At 43.1% G+C, this 20343-nt stretch overlaps 2 protein-coding genes across 2 annotated transcripts in view; one reads left to right on the top strand and one right to left on the bottom strand.

The window, feature by feature from the left end:
- Nucleotides 1-20343, top strand: part of LOC134222974 (intermembrane lipid transfer protein VPS13B) — a 67728-nt gene that overhangs the window by 23379 nt on the left and 24006 nt on the right. Inside the window, exons 4-8 of the mRNA XM_062702119.1 lie at nucleotides 3120-4792; nucleotides 4864-5395; nucleotides 19007-19221; nucleotides 19285-19775; nucleotides 19847-19989. Of these exons, the coding sequence (XP_062558103.1) occupies nucleotides 3120-4792; nucleotides 4864-5395; nucleotides 19007-19221; nucleotides 19285-19775; nucleotides 19847-19989 (3054 nt within the window). The remainder of the gene's footprint in view (nucleotides 1-3119; nucleotides 4793-4863; nucleotides 5396-19006; nucleotides 19222-19284; nucleotides 19776-19846; nucleotides 19990-20343) is intronic.
- LOC134222991 (alanine--glyoxylate aminotransferase) lies at nucleotides 5390-18525 on the bottom strand. Its single transcript, XM_062702133.1, has 4 exons — nucleotides 17560-18525; nucleotides 5983-6078; nucleotides 5668-5913; nucleotides 5390-5609 (listed from the first exon to the last, which is right to left on the bottom strand). Exons 1-4 carry the CDS (start codon nucleotides 18228-18230, stop codon nucleotides 5441-5443), a joined length of 1182 nt encoding a protein of 393 aa, XP_062558117.1. The 5' UTR covers nucleotides 18231-18525; the 3' UTR covers nucleotides 5390-5440.

The raw sequence follows: 20343 nt of genomic DNA, 5'->3' as shown, positions 1-20343 counted from the left end.
AATTTAAGATTATAAGAATTTAAGAGTTTAAGAATTTAAGAATTTAAGAATTCAAGAATTTAAGAACTCTAAGAACCTAAGAATTTAAGAACTCAAGAACTCCAAGAATCCCAAGAACTCCAAGAACCTAAGAATCCCAAGAATTTAAGAACCCAAGAACCTAAGAACCCAAGAACTCCAAGAACTCAAGAACCTAAGAACTCTAAGAACTCAAGAACCTAAGAACTCCAAGAACCTTAAGAATCCAAGAACCCAAGAACCCAAGAACTCAAGAACCCAAGAACCTAAGAACCCAAGAACCCAAGAACCTAAGAACCCAAGAACTTAAGAACCCAAGAACCTAAGAATCCAAGAACCAAGAACCCAAGAACTCAAGAACTCCAAGAACTCCAAGAACCAAGAACCCAAGAACTCCAAGAATCCCAAGAACTCCAAGAACCCAAGAACCCAAGAATCCTGAAGAACCCAAGAACTCCAAGAACTCAAGAACCTAAGAACTCCAAGAACTCCAAGAACTCAAGAACCCAAGAACCCAAGAACTCAAGAACCTAAGAACTCCAGAACCCAAGAACCCAAGAACCTAAGAACACAAGAACTCAAGAATCCCAGGAACTCAAGAAATCAAGAACCTAGAAGCCTAAAACCCTGAGAAGAACCCAGAAACTCAAGAACCCAAGAACCCAAGAACCCAAGAACCTGAAGAACCCAAGAACTCAAGAACTCAAGAACCCAAGAACTCCAAGAACTCAAGAACCCAAGAACCTCAAGAAGAACTCAAGAACTCCAAGAACTCCAAGAACCCAAGAATCCCAAGAACTCCAAGAACCCAAGAACTCAAGAACCCAAGAACTCCAAGAACCTAAGAACTCCAAGAACCCAAGAACCTAAGAACCCAAGAACCCAAGAACTCCAAGAACTCAAGAACTCCAAGAACCCAAGAACTCAAGAATCCAAGAACCCAAGAACTCCAAGAACCCAAGAATCCCAAGAACTCAAGAACCCAAGAACCCAAGAACCTAAGAACTCAAGAACTCTAAGAACTCCAAGAACCCAAGAACCCAAGAACTCAAGAACTCCAAGAACCCAAGAACCCAAGAACTCAAGAACTCTAAGAACCCAAGAACTTAAGAACTCCAAGAACCAAGAACTCAAGAACCCAAGAACTCCAAGAACTCAAGAACCCAAGAATCCCAAGAACCTAAGAACTCAAGAACTCAAGAACCCAAGAATTTAAGAACTCAAGAACCTGAGAACTCCAAGAACTCAAGAATTTAGGAATTTAAGAATTTAAGAATTTAAGAATTGAAGAATTTAGGAATTTAAAAATTTTAGAATTTGATATTTTAAAAATTTAAGAATGTAAGAATTTATGAATTTAAGAATATAAACATTTAGGAATTTATGAATTTTAGAATTTTCGATTTAGAATTTAAAAATTTGAGATTTAAGGAATTTAAGAATTTAATAATTTAAGAAATTATTTAAGAATTTAAGAATTTAGGAATTTAGGAATTTAAGAATTTAAGAATTTAAAAATTTAAGAATTTAAGAATTTAATTAAATCATAAAATCTTAAAATCATAAAGAATAAAATAATAAAAGAATAGAGGAATTCAAGAATTTAAGAATTTAAGAATTAAGAATTTAAGAATTTAAGAATTTAAGAATTTAAGAATTTAAGAATTTAAGAATTTAAGAATTTAAGAATTTAAGAATTTAAGAACTTAAGAACTTAAGAACATAAGAATTTAAGAATTTAGGAATTTAAGAATTTAAGAATTTAGGAATTTAAGAATTTAAGAATTTAAGAATTTAGGAATTTAAGAATTTGAGATTTTAAGATTTTAAGATTTTAAGAATTTAAAAATTTAAGAATTTAAGAATTAAGGAATTTAAGAATTTAAGAATTTTCGATTTAGAATTCAAAAATTTAAGAATTTAAGAATTTAATAATTTAAGAAATTATTTAAGAATTTAAGAGTTTAACAATTTAAGAATTTAAGAATTTAAGAATTTAAGAAATTAAGAAATTAAGAATTTAAGAATTTAAAAATTTAGGGATTTAGGGATTTAAGAATTAAGGAATTTATAAATTTTAAAATTTTAGGATTTTAGAATTTTCGATTTAGAATTTAAGAATTTAGGAATTTAAAAATTTAACAATTTAAGAATTTAAGAATTTAAAAATTTTAGAATTTTAGAATTTTAGAATTTTAGAATTTTAGAATTTTAGAAATTTAAAATTTTAGAATTTAAGAATTTAGGAATTAAGAAATTTAAATTTTAAGATTCTAGGATTTTAAGATTTTAAGATTTAAGGATTTTAAGATTTTAAGATTTTAGGATTTTACTAATTTGAGATTTTAGATTTTTAAATTTAAAAATAAATTTCATAGATTTTAAGATTATGGGAATTTAAGATTTTAAATTTAATATTTAAATAATTTAAGAATTTAAAAATTTAAGAATTTTAGAATTGAGAAAAAAGGTTAAAAGTGTAAAAAAATAATAGAATAAAATGAATAAATCGTGAATAAATGAATGAAAGAATAATAAAGCAAATGAATAATTGAATAAAAGGATAAAAAATAAAAGAATGAACGAAAAAAACAAGACATAACGAAAAAAGAATAAAAAAAAGATTAAAGGATTATATACCTAATGAAAAAATAAAAGTAAAAAAGTTTCAAAACAATGATTTGAAATGAAATGAAAGAATTGTTTTGAAAAAAATGAAAGAACAGAGGAATAAAGAAATGAGAATGAAAAAAATAAAAGTAGAAAAAGATTAAAGAGTAAAGAATACAAGGATAAACGAATAGAAGATAAAATATATTTTGTCTAAAAAGGCGTTTATTACACTTGACGAAGCCGCAACCTAGGATAAGAATGTAGTTTGAAGAACAAAAAAAATAGGTCGAAGAAAAAATAACAATATCTGTTTACTACGATTAAAGTAGCATTTCAAGTTTTAAACGTTTTTATTAGATTTTCCCCTTTTTCAGCCTTTTGTGTCCAGCCTTATGAGTTCTAAGTCTCATGTTAAAATCACCAATTTCGTTATTTCCCTCTCATCCCATTCGATTTTGTCTAACCTTCGAATCGAATTTCTTTCTCAGACCAACAAACCACTGAAGATTCAATGCAAGTTGGAGTACTTTTCGGAAATCTACGGAGACTTTTTCGAGCTGTGTGGCTTCACGTTGTGCGAGAACGAAAAGGTCAGGCTGAAGCTTCCTTCCCGCAAGATCGCCTCATCCATCTGGCGGATCGTGATGACCCAGAATGTGGTCTACGAAGGGGATGAGCATGGCGGCGAATCCAGTGGTGAAGCTGATGAATCTACCGATCAGGGTAAATCGCTCATATCCAACATCACGGATGTCCTGAAAGACACTTATCTGTCAACGGGTCGGATCGTCAGTCTTCCCTACCGTCTCCATCCGAAAATCTTCGTAGCCTGTATGCGAGTTGACTCGATGTTCAATCCCAACCTGATTCCAAATGTGGAGTGCACCGTGGAACTGCGGCCCATCCAGATCAATTTGTTCAACAATGTCAACTATTCGATGGAGTCCAAACTGCCGAAGCCTTTCGAGAGATATCGATTCTGCAAAGAAACCATCGAGGCCAGAAGTCACAAGTTCTTAATGCTGAACTCCAGTCACCTGAGGGGCCGCGCCGCCATCTATGACAATTGCGACGTACTACTCAGTGGGGAATTGAATCTGCACTGCGATCTCCTAGATTACAGTCACTACACATTCGAGAACATCCTGGAGTTGGTCAATTTGAAAGCCATTGCCACTATCGAAGAGGATGCCTTGGAGCTGAGAGCCATATCGGATGATATTCTGATCCGTTACGGTCCCTCGATTGGTTACAACTTGGCATTGGCGGAGAAATTTTGGAACTCCGAAAAAGATTCGGTCTTGATGTACGGAAAGTACATCGTTTGCAACCATACCCATGTGGGCTTGAAGTTCGGCCAGTACGAAACCGGCGAAGCTATCTTCGTTGGAACACATGAACTGTGCCTATACGCATTCAAAAGCTGCCGGCACGCACAGGTTTTACAACTCATATTCAACGAGAATACCAAAGATATCTCTACGGAACCATTTTCTGTCGCAAACGAAGGCCTGTTTTATGTGAAGGTCCTCCCAGTGTTTGAAGAAGACGTTGATGACGAGAAGTTGTTCGTGGTGAGGGTTGAAAATTTGAGCAATATCCAGAAGCGGATTACAGTGGAAGGGCAGATTAATTTCTTCAACATGACATCACAACGATTAAAGATTCAGTATCGATTCTACAAGGTGGTTCCAAACAGCGAAAAACAATACACTTCTACGAACTTTCTGGTCGAAGGAAGTTCTAATGCTAATGTATTTGGCGCGGCAAATAACAAGAATCAGCAGTGCTTCAAAATCTCGATCGATGGAGAGAAGAAAGGATGGTCTGGTGATATTCCTATGCGGGAGGTTATGAACGGATCAAAGCCCTACTTGGTAAAGATTCCGACGGAACTGGTCAAAGAGGGTTTCCTTAGCTATTGGGTTCGAATCATCCGGGAGAGGATTGGGGATAACATCGAACTGAAAGATGCCTTCAACGAGCGAGTGTTGGTGGTCATTTGGCCCCTCTTCATGGTACAATCAATGCTGACGGTGAACACCACTGCCTATGAGGAGAAAATCGATCAGACATTGTCGATCTACGGTCAAGGCGAGCGACGTCAATTGGTGGTTCCAGGGACAAATTCCGATGAGCACGAATTGCAGTTCCGAATGAAGTAAGCCAATGAACTATTTTTATAATACCTTTCTTCAAAATCAATAAAACTACTCCTTTTCTACCTTCTAGTTTCAACGCCCTGCATGGAGAAGACAAACGGAAAGCTCTGTTATCCTACCGATTGGTCAACGGGCGATCTTTCTTCCAAGTGCCAGATCGCTTCAAAACGGTCGAAACTGCCATCGAAATGCTTCAAAAGAATCACTCGCCAAGCTGGCCCTGCTCTCGGGAGGATGAACTCCGCTGTAAACGCGACAACTCGATCCAGGAAGCAACACTCCCCTTATATCATTGCTCGGCAGCTCACGAACTCTCCTGCTGTCTGATGCTGAGCATTGCCCCCTGGTGTTTGTTCATCAATCAGCTTGGCTGCCAAGTGCGAATCAAAAACTTCACAACCAATGAACTGAACATCGTAGAACCGAACAACATTCTGATGCCGCAGTACATCGAAATCGGGTTTACCCTGGAGCTGGACGTTGGTATGCAACTGGAATCGCAGCTGATTTACTTAAATGGCGACAACAAAAAGCAGGCACCCAACAGCTACATTCTACCGATGGAGGGGTCGATCGAAATAAACTTGCGGTCCGACAATGGGGTAAGTAAAAATTTATTAAGTCTAACTTGTTTCGAAAACCGTAGATTACATTTTTCCCTTCACCTGAACTTCGGGTTTCACGGCGGCGACTGCTTCCTGAAACACTTGAAGAACTCTATCCACTCGCTCACTGGTGGCATTTTGACCCATCAATCCTATTCTGAATACTTGTCCGGCTGTTGGTCCCAAACCTCCGCTGATTTCCACCAAATATCTAAAAGAAAACCAAACATTTTTTCACCGAACCATAGTATCATCATAACAATACTCACGTCTTCATCGCATACTGAGCGGTCTTGAGCCAATCCACCCCCTGAGGGACTTTGATGGTCGTTACCGTCGACAAACGGTCCTTAGGTTCAGCGTACAGTTCAAATCCGGCCTTCTGCAGTCCGTGGTACAGCCGCTTGGCACAGTCCTCGTGGCGGGCGATCAGCGCCGGAAGGCCTTCCTCGCAAGCAATGGCGATCGCTTCCCGTAGGCCGTACAGTAAGGTGCAGGAGACGGTGTGGTGGTAGCTGAAGTGGGTCGGAACAGTAAGGTTAAAGGTTCTGACAATTGGGGGTAGATGCAGTATCGCCACTTACATTCTGGGTCTTCCGAAGCAGCCCCAGTAGTCTCCGACCAGTGACATATCCCAGTAGTAAACTTTAACTTTGGTGTTTCGTTGCTTGTAACGTTCTCTGTGGAAATAAATCATGACATACAAATTAGACGATTGTTCTAAACGAAATAGAAAACCATTTAAACTTTTTTCCATACTGAGTTTTAGGGCCGATTTCGCAAGAACAGAAAATGTTACCCTGTTAGTGGCTATAAGTGGAATATGAAATCCGTAATGGCGGACGAATTACAATTCCAATCAAAATTTATTGATAAATTTTTGATAATTGTGTATTTTTTTATTTCAAAACTTCAAAAAATCCAATAGAATCCTGCAAGCCAGGAAGCCTCCTTTCAAGAGGCCTGGAAGCCTCATTTCAAGAGGCCTGGAAGCCTCCTTTCAAGAGGCCTGGAAGCCTCCTTTCAAGAGGCCTGGAAGCCTCCTTTCAAGAGGCCTGGAAGCCTCCTTTCAAGAAGCCTGGGAGCCTCCTTTCAAGAGGCCTGGAAGCCTCCTTTCAAGAGGCCTGGAAGCCTCCTTTCAAGAGGCCTGGAAGCCTCCTTTCAAGAGGCCTGGAAGCCTCCTTTCAAGAGGCCTGGAAGCCTCCTTTCAAGAGGGCTGGAAGCCTCCTCTCAAGAGGCCTGGAAGCCTCCTTTCAAGAGGCCTGGAAGCCTCCTTTCAAGAGGCCTGGAAGCCTCCTTTCAAGAGGCCTGGAAGCCTCCTTTCAAGAGGCCTGGAAGCCTCCTTTCAAGAGGCCTGGAAGCCTCCTTTCAAGAGGCCTGGAAGCCTCCTTTCAAGAGGCCTGGAAGCCTCCTTTCAAGAGGCCTGGAAGCCTCCTTTCAAGAGGCCTGGAAGCCTCCTTTCAAGAGGCCTGGAAGCCTCCTTTCAAGAGGCCTGGAAGCCTCCTTTCAAGAGGCCTGGAAGCCTCCTTCCAAGAGGCCTGGAAGCCTCCTTTCAAGAGGCCTGGAAGCCTCCTTTCAAGAGGCCTGGAAGCCTCCTTTCAAGAGGCCTGGAAGCCTCCTTTCAAGAGGCCTGGAAGCCTCCTTTCAAGAGGCCTGGAAGCCTCCTTTCAAGAGGCCTGGAAGCCTCCTTTCAAGAGGCCTGGAAGCCTCCTTTCAAGAGGCCTGGAAGCCTCCTTTCAAGAGGCCTGGAAGCCTCCTTTCAAGAGGCCTGGAAGCCTCCTTTCAAGAGGCCTGGAAGCCTCCTTTCAAGAGGCCTGGAAGCCTCCTTTCAAGAGGCCTGGAAGCCTCCTTTCAAGAGGCCTGGAAGCCTCCTTCAAGAGGCCTGGAAGCCTCCTTTCAAGAGGCCTGGAAGCCTCCTTTCAAGAGGCCTGGAAGCCTCCTTTCAAGAGGCCTGGAAGCCTCCTTTCAAGAGGCCTGGAAGCCTCCTTTCAAGAGGCCTGGAAGCCTCCTTTCAAGAGGCCTGGAAGCCTCCTTTCAAGAGGCCTGGAAGCCTCCTTCCAAGAGGCCTGGAAGCCTCCTTTCAAGAGGCCTGGAAGCCTCCTTTCAAGAGGCCTGGAAGCCTCCTTTCAAGAGGCCTGGAAGCCTCCTTTCAAGAGGCCTGGAAGCCTCCTTTCAAGAGGCCTGGAAGCCTCCTTTCAAGAGGCCTGGAAGCCTCCTTTCAAGAGGCCTGGAAGCCTCCTTTCAAGAGGCCTGGAAGCCTCCTTTCAAGAGGCCTGGAAGCCTCCTTTCAAGAGGCCTGGAAGCCTCCTTTCAAGAGGCCTGGAAGCCTCCTTTCAAGAGGCCTGGAAGCCTCCTTTCAAGAGGCCTGGAAGCCTCCTTTCAAGAGGCCTGGAAGCCTCCTTTCAAGAGGCCTGGAAGCCTCCTTTCAAGAGGCCTGAAAGCCTCCTTTCAAGAGGCCTGGAAGCCTCCTTTCAAGAGGCCTGGAAGCCTCCTTTCAAGAGGCCTGGAAGCCTCCTTTCAAGAGGCCTGGAAGCCTCCTTTCAAGAGGCCTGGAAGCCTTCTTTCAAGAGGCCTGGAAGCCTCCTTTCAAGAGGCCTGGAAGCCTCCTTTCAAGAGGCCTGGAAGCCTCCTTTCAAGAGGCCTGGAAGCCTCCTTTCAAGAGGCCTGGAAGCCTCCTTTCAAGAGGCCTGGAAGCCTCCTTTCAAGAGGCCTGGAAGCCTCCTTTCAAGAGGCCTGGAAGCCTCCTTTCCAGAGGCCTGGAAGCCTCCTTTCAAGAGGCCTGGAAGCCTCCTTTCAAGAGGCCTGGAAGCCTCCTTTCAAGAGGCCTGGAAGCCTCCTTTCAAGAGGCCTGGAAGCCTCCTTTCAAGAGGCCTGGAAGCCTCCTTTCAAGAGGCCTGGAAGCCTCCTTTCAAGAGGCCTGAAAGCCTCCTTTCAAGAGGCCTGGAAGCCTCCTTTCAAGAGGCCTGGAAGCCTCCTTTCAAGAGGCCTGGAAGCCTCCTTTCAAGAGGCCTGGAAGCCTCCTTTCAAGAGGCCTGGAAGCCTCCTTTCAAGAGGCCTGGAAGCCTCCTTTCAAGAGGCCTGAAAGCCTCCTTTCAAGAGGCCTGGAAGCCTCCTTTCAAGAGGCCTGGAAGCCTCCTTTCAAGAGGCCTGGAAGCCTCCTTTCAAGAGGCCTGGAAGCCTCCTTTCAAGAGGCCTGGAAGCCTTCTTTCAAGAGGCCTGGAAGCCTCCTTTCAAGAGGCCTGGAAGCCTCCTTTCAAGAGGCCTGGAAGCCTCCTTTCAAGAGGCCCTGAAGCCTCCTTTCAAGAGGCCTGGAAGCCTCCTTTCAAGAGGCCTGGAAGCCTCCTTTCAAGAGGCCTGGGAGCCTCCTTTCAAGAGGCCTGGGAGCCTCCTTTCAAGAGGCCTAGAAGCCTCCTTTCAAGAGGCCTGGAAGCCTCCTTTCAAGAGGCCTGGAAGCCTCCTTTCAAGAGGCCTGGAAGCCTCCTTTCAAGAGGCCTGGAAGCCTCCTTTCAAGAGGCCTGGAAGCCTCCTTTCAAGAGGCCTGGAAGCCTCCTTTCAAGAGGCCTGGAAGCCTCCTTTCAAGAGGCCTGGAAGCCTCCTTTCAAGAGGCCTGGAAGCCTCCTTTCAAGAGGCTCAGAAGCCTCCTTTCAAGAGGCTCGGAAGCCTCCTTTCAAGAGGCTCGGAAGCCTCCTTTCAAGAGGCTCGGAAGCCTCCTTTCAAGAGGCTCGGAAGCCTCCTTTCAAGAGGCTCGGAAGCCTCCTTTCAAGAGGCTCGGAAGCCTCCTTTCAAGAGGCTCGGAAGTTTCCTTTCAAGAGGCTCGGAAGTTTCCTTTCAAGAGGCTCGGAAGCCTCCTTTCAAGAGGCTCGGAAGCCTCCTTTCAAGAGGCTCGGAAGCCTCCTTTCAAGAGGCTCGGAAGCCTCCTTTCAGGACGCTCGGAAGCCTTCTTTCAAGAGGCTCAGCAGCCTCCTTTCAAGAGGCTCGGAAGCCTCCTTTCAAGAGGCTCGGAAGCCTCCTTTCAAGAGGCTCGGAAGCCTCCTTTCAAGAGGCTCGGAAGCCTTCTTTCAAGAGGCTCGGAAGCCTCCTTTCAGGACGCTCGGAAGCCTTCTTTCAAGAGGCTCGGCAGCCTCCTTTCAAGAGGCTCGGAAGCCTCCTTTCAAGAAACTCGGAAGCCTCCTTTCAAGTGGCTCGGAAGCCTTCTTTCAAGAGGCTCGGAAGCCTCCTTTTAAGAGGCTCGGAAGCCTCCTTTCAAGAGGCTCGGAAGCCTCCTTTCAAGAGACTCGGAAGCCTCCTTTCAAGAGGCTCAAAAGCCTTCTCTTAAGAGGCTCGGAAGCCTCCTTTCAAGAGGCTCGGAAGCCTCCTTTCAAGAGGCTCGGAAGCCTCCTTTCAAGAGGCTCGGAAGCCTCCTTTCGAGAGGCTCGGAAGCCTCCTTTCAAAAGGCTCGGAAGCCTCCTTTCAAAAGGCTCGGAAGCCTCCTTGTAAGTGCCCCGGGCTCGGAAAGCTCGGAAACAGAAGCCTCTTATCAAAAGACGCGGAAGCCTACTATTAAGAGATTCAGAAAGTCCTTCTAAGAGGCTCGGAAGTCTCCCTTCAAAGGGCTCGGAATTATTCTTTCAAGAGACTTGGACCCAAGCAACCAAAAGTTCAGATAAGATGGGATGTTTTGGCTCAATCGGCACGCTTTAAAAGTAATTTTTCGTATAGTGGGAGCGCAAAAGTGAACTTTGAAGTTCCGTTAAAGTGCTTGGAACTCAATGTGAACCAAAAGTGAATCAATTGGTTCGGTTAGGAACAAATTTTAGTAAAATCTGAACTTTTGGGGGCTTGGGTACTTTCAAGAGGTGGTACCTCAAAGTACCTCTCAAGAAAAAGGTTGAGTACCGCAGATTTACAGGAGCACAATGGTTAGAAACTACAAATTGAAAGGGGAAACAGTGTATAAGAAGCCCGATCCCGATGTATTGAAAAAGGCCATTGAAGATGTCGTAAATAAAAAAAATGACGTTGTGCAAAGCAGCTGTGTCCTATGACATCAGCTATTCTGTCATTTTCCAACACACATTATGAAACCCCAGGGCGGACAAACCTTTTTCACTAAATGTGACGAAAGTTTGCTTGTGGCAAGGTTGAGCCTATGTTCTGAATGGGGATATCCCGTGGACACATGGATGCTACGGTTTATTGTGAAAGAATATTTGAACAGAACAGGAAAGAAAATTACTGCCTTCAAAAAAAATCTACCGGGACCAGATTTTGTTTATTCTTTTTTGAAAAGACATAAGCAGAACTGTCATTCAGGATGTGCCAGAATATTAGGAGAAATAGGTCTGCTGTTTCACACAAAATCATCGAAGAATGTCAACTACGATGAAACTAACTTGAGTGCTGACCCGGGAGAAAAAAAAAACTTATCACGAGACGTGGCTGCACATATCCGGAGCGAGTAATGAAGAGTAAAAAAGCATATGTGTCGGTAATGTTCAGCACGGCAGGAGATGGTAGCATACTACCTCCTTATGTTGTCTATATAGTTCTACATTTATACACTTCATGAACTCAAGGTGGACCACAACATGCTAGATATATCCGATCTAAATCTGGTTAATTCGAAAGTTCCTCCTTCGAAGACTGGTTGTCGACAACTACAACTACAATTCCTTATTTGACGAAACAAGAAGGAAAACAAGTTCGGATTGGATATAATCTCGCATTACATATGACGCTAAAGGTTATCGAGTTATGTTCTAATAACGACATCTGTTTGATTTTCCTTCCTGCTAACTCAATTCATTTGAAGAATTCTTAAGAAGTTTTGAGACTACAGTGCCACAGAGGTGAACAAAGTGCGTTCGTCAAGGTTGACAACGAATAGTGCAAGAACATGATGAGAAGCATGAAGTAGAGCACGCGGGGGAAAAGTACAAGCTTCGCATCGCCTTAGAAGATGGATGTGTAGAGGTTGAAGTGCACTACCTGCCAGAAAGCGTCCCCGTAAAAAAAAGGGTGGAATTTTTTAGTGCGTTCGGAGACCTAACATCTCGACACTCGACAAAAAGCTGCTAGTCCAGAAGAGCTATGCGAACGTGGCGAAGCAAATTGGGCCACGACAACCACAGAAGAAGGCGAACGTAGCAAAACCCACGAGCGCCAAACCGGTAGGTCAGCGTTCTGTCGCTCCATCACCAGTATCGGTGGAGGATCTCTCCGCGCTGCCACAGTCGTCGAGTCATACCGAACTGTGCGGCTCAAAAAACCCAACTGCAAGCCAATCTGCTGCTCCATTTGCACGAACGGTGTCGCTGCAAACACAAACCGCGCGCACACAACCACAGACCGCTGAAGTGGTCTCGGTTGACATATTCAAAAAGTCAGCAAACGCGATGCTATCAAAAGCTCGAACCGCCGGCAACGATACGGACGATTCGTCCACATCGACGAGAAGTAGCCGAGGCCGAAGACGCCCGCCCGGCAAGAAACAGCGATGCCACGACGGTGTAGAGGAGCAGGATCTGGACTTCCTTCCATAAATGACTCTCACGTCATACAATCTCGTATCAATCAACATCGGAACGATCACGAACCCCACAAAACTGAACGCACTGCGAACCTTCATGAGCAGCCAAAAACTCGATATCGTTACAGTGACTATAATAACAGTGTCGTCAAGTGTCAGAATTGGAACAGAATCGTCTGTCAGTTCCATACAAATGCGCGTTCCAAACGAGCAGGAGACCTGTCAAACGTGGAACATGACGTTACTCTTCTTATAGGACTCTAGATATCGTGTGTCTGCAGGAAGTCGAGAACGAACAGCTTTCCTTGGCTGGCTTTGTCGTTTTCGCGAATGTGGACGTTGGCGTTTTCGAAGGTAACGAAATTTGTACCCAGTGGTTACAAACAGCCAACGTAGTCAAAATTCTTTGCCAATTGGATTAGGCTGATGACTACACTCAACTGGAATGCGCTGGCGGGCAACTTTTACAGCAAATGTGGCTGCAGTCCTTGCGCACACTAACTATTCACCAGAGGGTGATTATGCTGAACACGTTTGCCACATCGAGACTGTGGTACCTTTCGTCTGTACTGCCTCCGCTTGGTGTCCACACAGCGAAAATAACAGCAACGGTGGGGACGTTCCTGTGGAGAGGAATGCCTGCGCGCGTTCCGATTATGCAGCTGGTACGCAAGAAGTAGCACGGGGGCTTAAATTTGCATGTTTTGGCATGACAAAGTCGTAGTCTGGCCACCAACAGACACTTGGAAGAGATCGACTCCATTCCTTAATATAAATCCATTCGTTCCGCAATTTCTATAGACAATCCTGACCTAAAATCAATCCTATCAAATGTATCCCAAATTCCTCACCATATCCAACAAAACCCCCCCGCCGATCTGATCCACCGGCATTTCGTCCAGCAAACCGAACTGCCAAAGGTGGAACGAAACAGTACAGCTTACCTGCTGGTGAATAAGAAAATCGAACATCGGAAGCTTCTACACGTTATGCAACGGGTGGCGGACGAGAACTGTCAACACTGTGACATACAGGTACCTGAAACGCTCCAGCACAAGTTCTGTAGCTGCACTCGTGTCGGCCCGGCATGGACGGTCATACAGCCGAGACCAGCCGGCTACACGAATGGTTGGAGGAGACTGTCATTCGAGGACCTCGCGAGCCCTGTTTGCCAGGAATCGGAAGAGCTGCACGAGTGGAGATTCTCCGCTTGCTTGTAAAATACGTCGGTTTTGTTAACGAGTGTAACGGTAAAATTGATGTAGACGCTTTAATGTTCCAATTAGACTTAAATTAATTTGAAACGTTTGAACTACAATTGTAAATAACTGTAAATAGAATGAATTTTATCCAAGAAAAAAGGTGTTCGACCGATAATGTCGATGTCACCCGCGAAACAAGTGAATTGACTGGATCTGCTAAAAATCGTACCCCGGCTCTCCGCATGACACCTTCTATCGCAATGTTAAACAACAGATACGAAAGTCCATCACCTCCATAATATGTACCATACTTGGAACAGTCGTAATGAATCTTCAAGGAATGTATTGAATGACATATTAGCAATAATGTGAATGCATTCTATTCTATGTATGCATCACAAAGTAAATGAACCATTTTTAAAAACTTTAGGGATTCCTTGGATGACCAAGAACATAACCTTAAATGAGTTATGAACATCACATTAAATTCCGATGGTCCCCAGCAGGCTTTCTAATGTTGTTTTTTTATTAAATTTATTTTTGAATTGACGTTAAAAAATAACCTTAGTATAAGCTATAATCAGGAAATGAGATTAATTGGAATAGTACTAACTCTCGGTTCCAATTAATTCAACATAAGACATTTCAGAAAAGAAATTTCACTTTATGGTGAAATCAAAAATAGGGGGAATGACGGCTTTGGCAGGTTTTGTTCTATTATTGGCAGGGGGGTTTTTTATGACTGACTAGGCTCAAATTTGGCCTAAACATTCTTTGCATATCAAAGAATATTGTGGCCAAATTTCATAAAATTTGGTCGACAAAAACCCCCCTGCCAATAATAGAACAAAACCTGCCAAAGCCGTCTTTCCCCCTATATGTTTTCAAAATTTAGAACTGCGAAAACGCAAATCACCCATCTTGTAGCAGCTTTTGTCTATTTAGGCACAACAACAGATAAGGATGCATTTATTCTAGACATGATTGTTTACGCGTTATCTCTTAAATAACAGCACGTAGAAATAATGTAGAAAAACCCAGATTAATCCACCTAGCGGTGATGGTGCCTTTCTCGTTCGTTCAAAAGGTTTGAAATAATCTAAAATAACACTAATATGTGGATTGGTCTTATTTTTCATATTTGTTTATATGCATAAAAAAAAATCTCGCCAAACGCAATTTGTTGCAAACAAATTGGATGAGCATAAGAGCAAAAAATGGCATTTTATTTAGTAGTTTTAAAATTAGTATTTTCGCCTTAACTTTTGACCCAATTGTACGAACCGGCCAAGTTTCTATTAGAAACAATGGGACAAGATTCTGCGTCGAATGCAATCTGTTGCGAGCGCGAATAGATGAAGTCTAAGTGCTAAGAAAGTGAGCTAGACTTTTTTAAACTCTTTTTCACAATAAATAGTAATTTGACCATAACATCTAAGCCCATAGTCCGGTCTGGCTAATTTTCAATAAGAAACAACGGGATAGGATTCTACGTCGAATGCAACTTGTTGTGAGCAAATCGATTGAGAATAAATGCCCGGAAAATGAGTGACATTTTTTACGCGATTTTTTTCGTATGAATTTGTATTTTGGCCATAACTTTCGATCTCATAGTTCGATCTGGCCAATTTCAAATAGGAAACAATGGGACAGGATTCTGCGTCGAATGCAACTTGTTGCGAGCAAATCGGTTGAGGATAAGTGCCCGAAAAATGAGTGACATTTTTTACGCGATTTTTTTATATGAATTTGTATTTTGGCCATAACTTTCGATCCCATAGTCCGATCTGCCAATTTCAAATAGGAAACAATGGGACAGGATTCTGCGTCGAATGCAACTTGTTGCGAGCAAATCGGTTGAGGATAAGTGCCCGAAAAATGAGTGACATTTTTTACGCGATTTTTTCGTATGAATTTGTATTTTGGCCATAACTTCCGATCCCATAGTCCGATCTGGCCAATTTCGAATAGGAAATAATAGAACAGGATTCTGCGTCGAATGCAGCTTGTTGCGAGCAAATCGGTTGAGGGTATGTTCCCGAAAAATGAGTGACATTTTTTACGCGATTTTTTCGTATGAATTTGTATTTTGGCAATAACATTCGATCCCATAGTCCGATCTGGCCAATTTGAAATAGGAAACAATGGGACAGGATTCTGCGTCGAGTGCAACTTGTTGCGAGCAAATCGGTTGAGGGTAAGTGCCCGAAAAATGAGTGACATTTTTTACGCGATTTTTTCGTATGAATTTGTATTTTGGCCATAACTTCCGATCCCATAGTCCGATCTGGCCAATTTGAAATAGAAAACAATGGGACAGGATTCTGCGTCGAGTGCAACTTGTTGCGAGCAAATCGGTTGAGGGTAAGTGCCCGAAAAATGAGTGACATTTTTTACGCGATTTTTTTGTATGAATTTGTATTTTAGCCATAACTTTCGATCCCATAGTCCGATCTGGCCAATTTGAAATAGGAAACAATGGGACAGGATTCTGCGTCGAATGCAACTTGTTGCGAGCAAATCGGTTAAGGATAAGTGCCCGAAAAATGAGTGACATTTTTCCGCGATTTTTTCGTATGAATTTGTATTTTGGCCATAACTCTCGATCCCATAGTCCGATCTGGCCAATTTCAAATAGGAAACAATGGGACAGGATTCTGCGTCGAATGCAACTTGTTGCGAGCAAATCGGTTGAGGATAAGTGCCCGAAAAATGAGTGACATTTTTTGAGTAGTTTTGCGCACACACACACACATACACACACACATACACACACACACACACACACAGACATCACCTCAATTCGTCGAACTGAGTCGATTGGTATATAACACTATGGGTCTCCGGGCCTTCTATAAAAAGTTTGTTTTTGGAGCGATCATATAGCCTTTACCGTATACTTAGTATACGAGAAAGGCAAAAATTGTATAATTTTCGATCCCATAGTCCGATATGGCCAATTTTCAATAGGAAACAACGGGACAGGATTCTACGTCGAATGCAACTTGTTGTGAGCAAATCGGTTGAGGATAAGTGTCCGAAAAATGAGTGACATTTTTTACGCGATTTTTTCGTAGGATTTTGTATTTTGGCCATAACTTTCGATCCCATAGTCCGATGTGGCCAATTTCAAACAGAAAACAATGGGACAGGATTCTGCGTCGAATGCAATTTGTTGCGAGCAAATCGGTTGAGGATAAGTGCCCGAAAAATGAGTGACATTTTTCACGCGATTTTTTCGTATGATTTTGTATTTTGGCCATAACTTTCGATCCCATAGTTCGATCTGGCCAATTTAAAAAAGGAGACAGTGGGACAGGATTCTGCGTCGAATGCAACTTGAGGCGAGCAACTCGGTTGAGGATAAGTGCCCGAAAAATGAGTGACATTTTTTACATGATTTTTTCGTATGATTTTGTGTTTTGGCCATAACTTTTGATCCCATAGTCCGATCTGGCCAATTTCAAATAGCAAAAAATGGGACAGGATTCTACGTCGAATGCAACTTGTTGTGAGCAAATCGGTTGAGGATAAGTGCCCGAAAAATGAGTGACATTTTTTACGCGATTTTTTCGTAGGATTTTGTATTTTGGCCATAACTTTCGATCCCATAGTTCGATCTGGCCAATTTCAAATAGGAAACAATGGGACAGGATTTTGCGTCGAATGCAACTTGTTGCGAGCAAATCGGTTGAGGATAAGTGTCCGAAAAATGAGTGACATTTTTTACGCGATTTTTTCGTATGAATTTGTATTTTGGCCATAACTCTCGATCCCATTGTTCGATCTGGCCAATTTCAAATAGGAAACAATAGGACAGGATTCTGCGTCGAATGCAACTTGTTGCGAGCAAGTCGGTTGAGGATAAGTGTCCGAAAAATGAGTGACATTTTTTACGCGATTTTTTCGTATGAATTTGTATTTTGGCCATAACTCTCGATCCCATAGTTCGATCTGGCCAATTTCAAATAGGAAACAATGGGACAGGATTCTGCGTCGAATGCAACTTGTTGCGAGCAAATCGGTTGAGGATAAGTGCGCGAAAAATGAGTGACATTTTGTTGAGTAGTTTTGCGCACACACACACACACACACACACACACATACACACACACACACACACACACACACACACACACACACAGACATCACCTCAATTCGTCGAACTGAGTCGATTGGTATATAACACTATGGGTCTCCGGGCCTTCTATAAAAAGTTTGTTTTTGGAGCGATCATATAGCCTTTACCGTATACTTAGTATACGAGAAAGGCAAAAACAGCGCTCGGCGTCATTTAATACACACGCCTTTGGCTCACCAGCAGGAGCAATTAAACTACACCGCTCTCATGTGATAAGGCCCCAATAACTCAATTCTTGTATCTTCATGGCCAATCTATCTGTCTCTACCTATCGCGACGAGTCCAATTTCGCACACATACTCATACTTACACAGCTTTGTGGCTGAACGACACCGGAGTAATACCAGGCGGAGCACCGAGAACTTTCTGTGATCCGGTGTACATGGCGTCGATCTCCCATCGATCCATGAACATTGGCGTTCCCCCGAGCGAGGCCACCGTGTCCACAATCAGCAAGCAATTGTGCTGATGACATAATGCTCCAACTCCGTCCAAACCTTGCAGAACCCCCGTGGATGAATCGCCTTGCGTCAGGAACAGCACCGATGGCTTGTGGAGCAAAAGGGCATCGCCAAGTTCATCCAAACTTAGAGATTGGCCAACTTTAGACTTAACAACCCGAACATCAGCGCCGTAGCGAGTGGCCATATCTGCCGCTCGGTCACCCCAATGACCGGTATGACCGATTAGAACCACATCTCCATCTTCGATCAGGTTGCACAGGGTAGCTTCCATGCCGCCGTGACCGGACGCACTTAGACAGAATGTTGCAACATTAGTGGTTTGAAACAGATACCGAACACCCTCTTTGATGTCGTCCATAATTTTGAGTGTCTCCGGGTGTAGGTGACCGAGAATTGGCCGTGACATAGCATCCAGAACTCGTTGGGGGGCATTCGATGGTCCGGGTCCCATCAGCAGTTTGTTTGGTGTAACGAGCACATCCCGAAGCACCGCCGGCGGGGTAACTTTGTATTCCATGTTGTCGCGCGGATTTTTCCTTTCACTTTCTTCTCACAATGGCAAACTAATGGTATTCGATTTCCACGTCGCGCACAGTTGCTTGTTAGAGACTGAATGAGAGCATGGGCGAGTAACGGACCGGTTTTATGCTTATTTCGTCATCAGCGTGGCGGGCAGTGCTGCCGTTGTATGTGATGGAGCTTTTTTTAGATTGAAACATTGAAAACAAAAATAGCGCTTCTAAACTCAGGTGTATTACAAGTCTTCAACATTTAAACAAAAAAATTATTTTGTGTGTAAAATAAGACTTAATTTTGGCTATCCTATCCACTGGCACTACTGGCAGCACCATCTACAACGTGATATGACGCTAATCAAACGATGACGACGACTCTTAAGTAAAACGCTGTCCCGTTCGAAGCAGAGCAGCATTTGCCGGCAATTTATAGATAAGGTTCTGGCGCGCCTCTTTCGTGAACCCAGAATTTGTTTGTGGTTTTCACTTTTACAAGATGTGTAATTTAATCCCATAGTGGTTTTCCATTCGGTATCACTGCTTCAGTGATTGACCTTCTCTCGCCGTACGAGAGATCTTGGAGAAAAAACATCGCGTTGGTACGAGACGGTAATTTGTGGTTTCGACACAATTGGTTCTGCTGATAACAGGGACAAATATTTATTCAGCAGTTGAACTAATAATTGATGCGTGCATTTTCATGTATTTTTGTTCAATATTTTCTTAAATAACTCAAATAGTAGCATTAGTAATGTGAAGACTGTTGTTCTGATTGCAGGTCACTAATCTCATTCTGACATCATTAACGGAAAACAACATCCGCGTGTTGATCCTCGCATCGCAGTTCGTCGTCACAAATTATTCGAGCATCGATTTGCGTTGTTGGTCGTTCGGAGTTCTATCCAATGAGCGACTCGATCAGGTTCGACAAGACGATGCTGGGCCGCACACGGCTTGCTACAATATCCCGCGAAACGACCGGAAATGTGACAAGTATGTTCAAAAACACCCTAACTGTGTTAAGATTTTAACTGATATCTACTGTTTGATTCACAGTCCCCAAGGCACGGCCATCACCGCCTTCAACAATCTTTCCAAGCACAAGAACAAGCTCAAATTCAACAGTTCCTACAACTGCTACCTAACGCTGTACCAGAATGATGGCAACGAGTTCTCCAGTCCGATCTATCTTAACCGCCCGGTGTCGCGCAAAAGTTTCTCCGTTCAGTGCGACGATCATTACATTCCGCTCTCGTTGTCGATCGTGGCCCATCAGGGCCAGCAGCACGTGTCGGTTTACGACGATCCGTGTCCGTCGTTCGCCATCGAGAATCGAACCGATTTTAACATTTATGTGGCCCAGTCGGACTCGGTGAATGCGAACAAGGCGGCCACAGCCGTTCCGGAGTGCGTCGTGGAGTCGAACTTCGTGTGGTATCAGATAGTGGGATCCCGGCAGAAGGTTTACTACACACCGCCAGCGTTGGACGCCGTGTTTCCGGAGACACAGGAGCTGGATGTGGCGTTGATATTTGCGTGCGTTAGCGGTATGTGGGGATAGGAGTATTTAATTAGCGACTAAGTTTGATGATAATTGAACAATGATACTTATTTGTAGGTAGTGCAATCCGATGGTCGCATCCTGTGAAAGTTGATGAAAATAAGAATATATTCCTAAACATTCCATTATATGGTGATCTCAAACTGGCTGTGAATATTAAGAACCGTACTGCGGACGTTCTGATCGACTACATAAGTCAGGTAAGTTTATTTTTATCTTTATTGACGAGACTTTCAGCCCAAGGGTGGAGGTAAGTTAGTTAAGGATATAGTTTAAGGTATTTTTGCTTTATTTTCGTGAATTTTGAAATAACTTCAGTTTTCAACTTTCTGGTTTAAGAATCTTTACAACACTTTTCGGTAGACTAGTGTTGTATTCCAGTTTTTGGACATCAAAAGATTTCAAATGTATTTCTCCTAGTTTTTCTTTATTTCCAGTAGAGAATCGTATAGGATTTTGTATATTTTTCTTGTTGGCTTCTGATTTTTCTCTATTGTTTAACTACCTTATTATTTGTTTTCATGATTTTTCTTGGATTCGTTTCTTGATTGTTT

Source organism: Armigeres subalbatus, chromosome 1 (assembly GCF_024139115.2).
Source record: "Armigeres subalbatus isolate Guangzhou_Male chromosome 1, GZ_Asu_2, whole genome shotgun sequence".
Classification (NCBI taxonomy): Eukaryota; Metazoa; Arthropoda; class Insecta; order Diptera; family Culicidae; genus Armigeres; species Armigeres subalbatus.
This window is presented reverse-complemented; position numbering and strand designations above follow the sequence as displayed.

Excerpts from the sequence above, each read along its gene's own strand:
- LOC134222991 (XM_062702133.1), bottom strand. The coding sequence starts at position 18,230 with ATGGAATACAAAGTTACCCCGCCGGCGGTGCTTCGGGATGTGCTCGTT. Across the intron at positions 6,079-17,559 it reads TCGTTCAGCCACAAAGCTGT|AGAACGTTACAAGCAACGAA; the intron begins GTAAGTATGAGT and ends TTATTTCCACAG. Across the intron at positions 5,610-5,667 it reads GCTCAGTATGCGATGAAGAC|ATATTTGGTGGAAATCAGCG; the intron begins GTGAGTATTGTT and ends GTTTTCTTTTAG.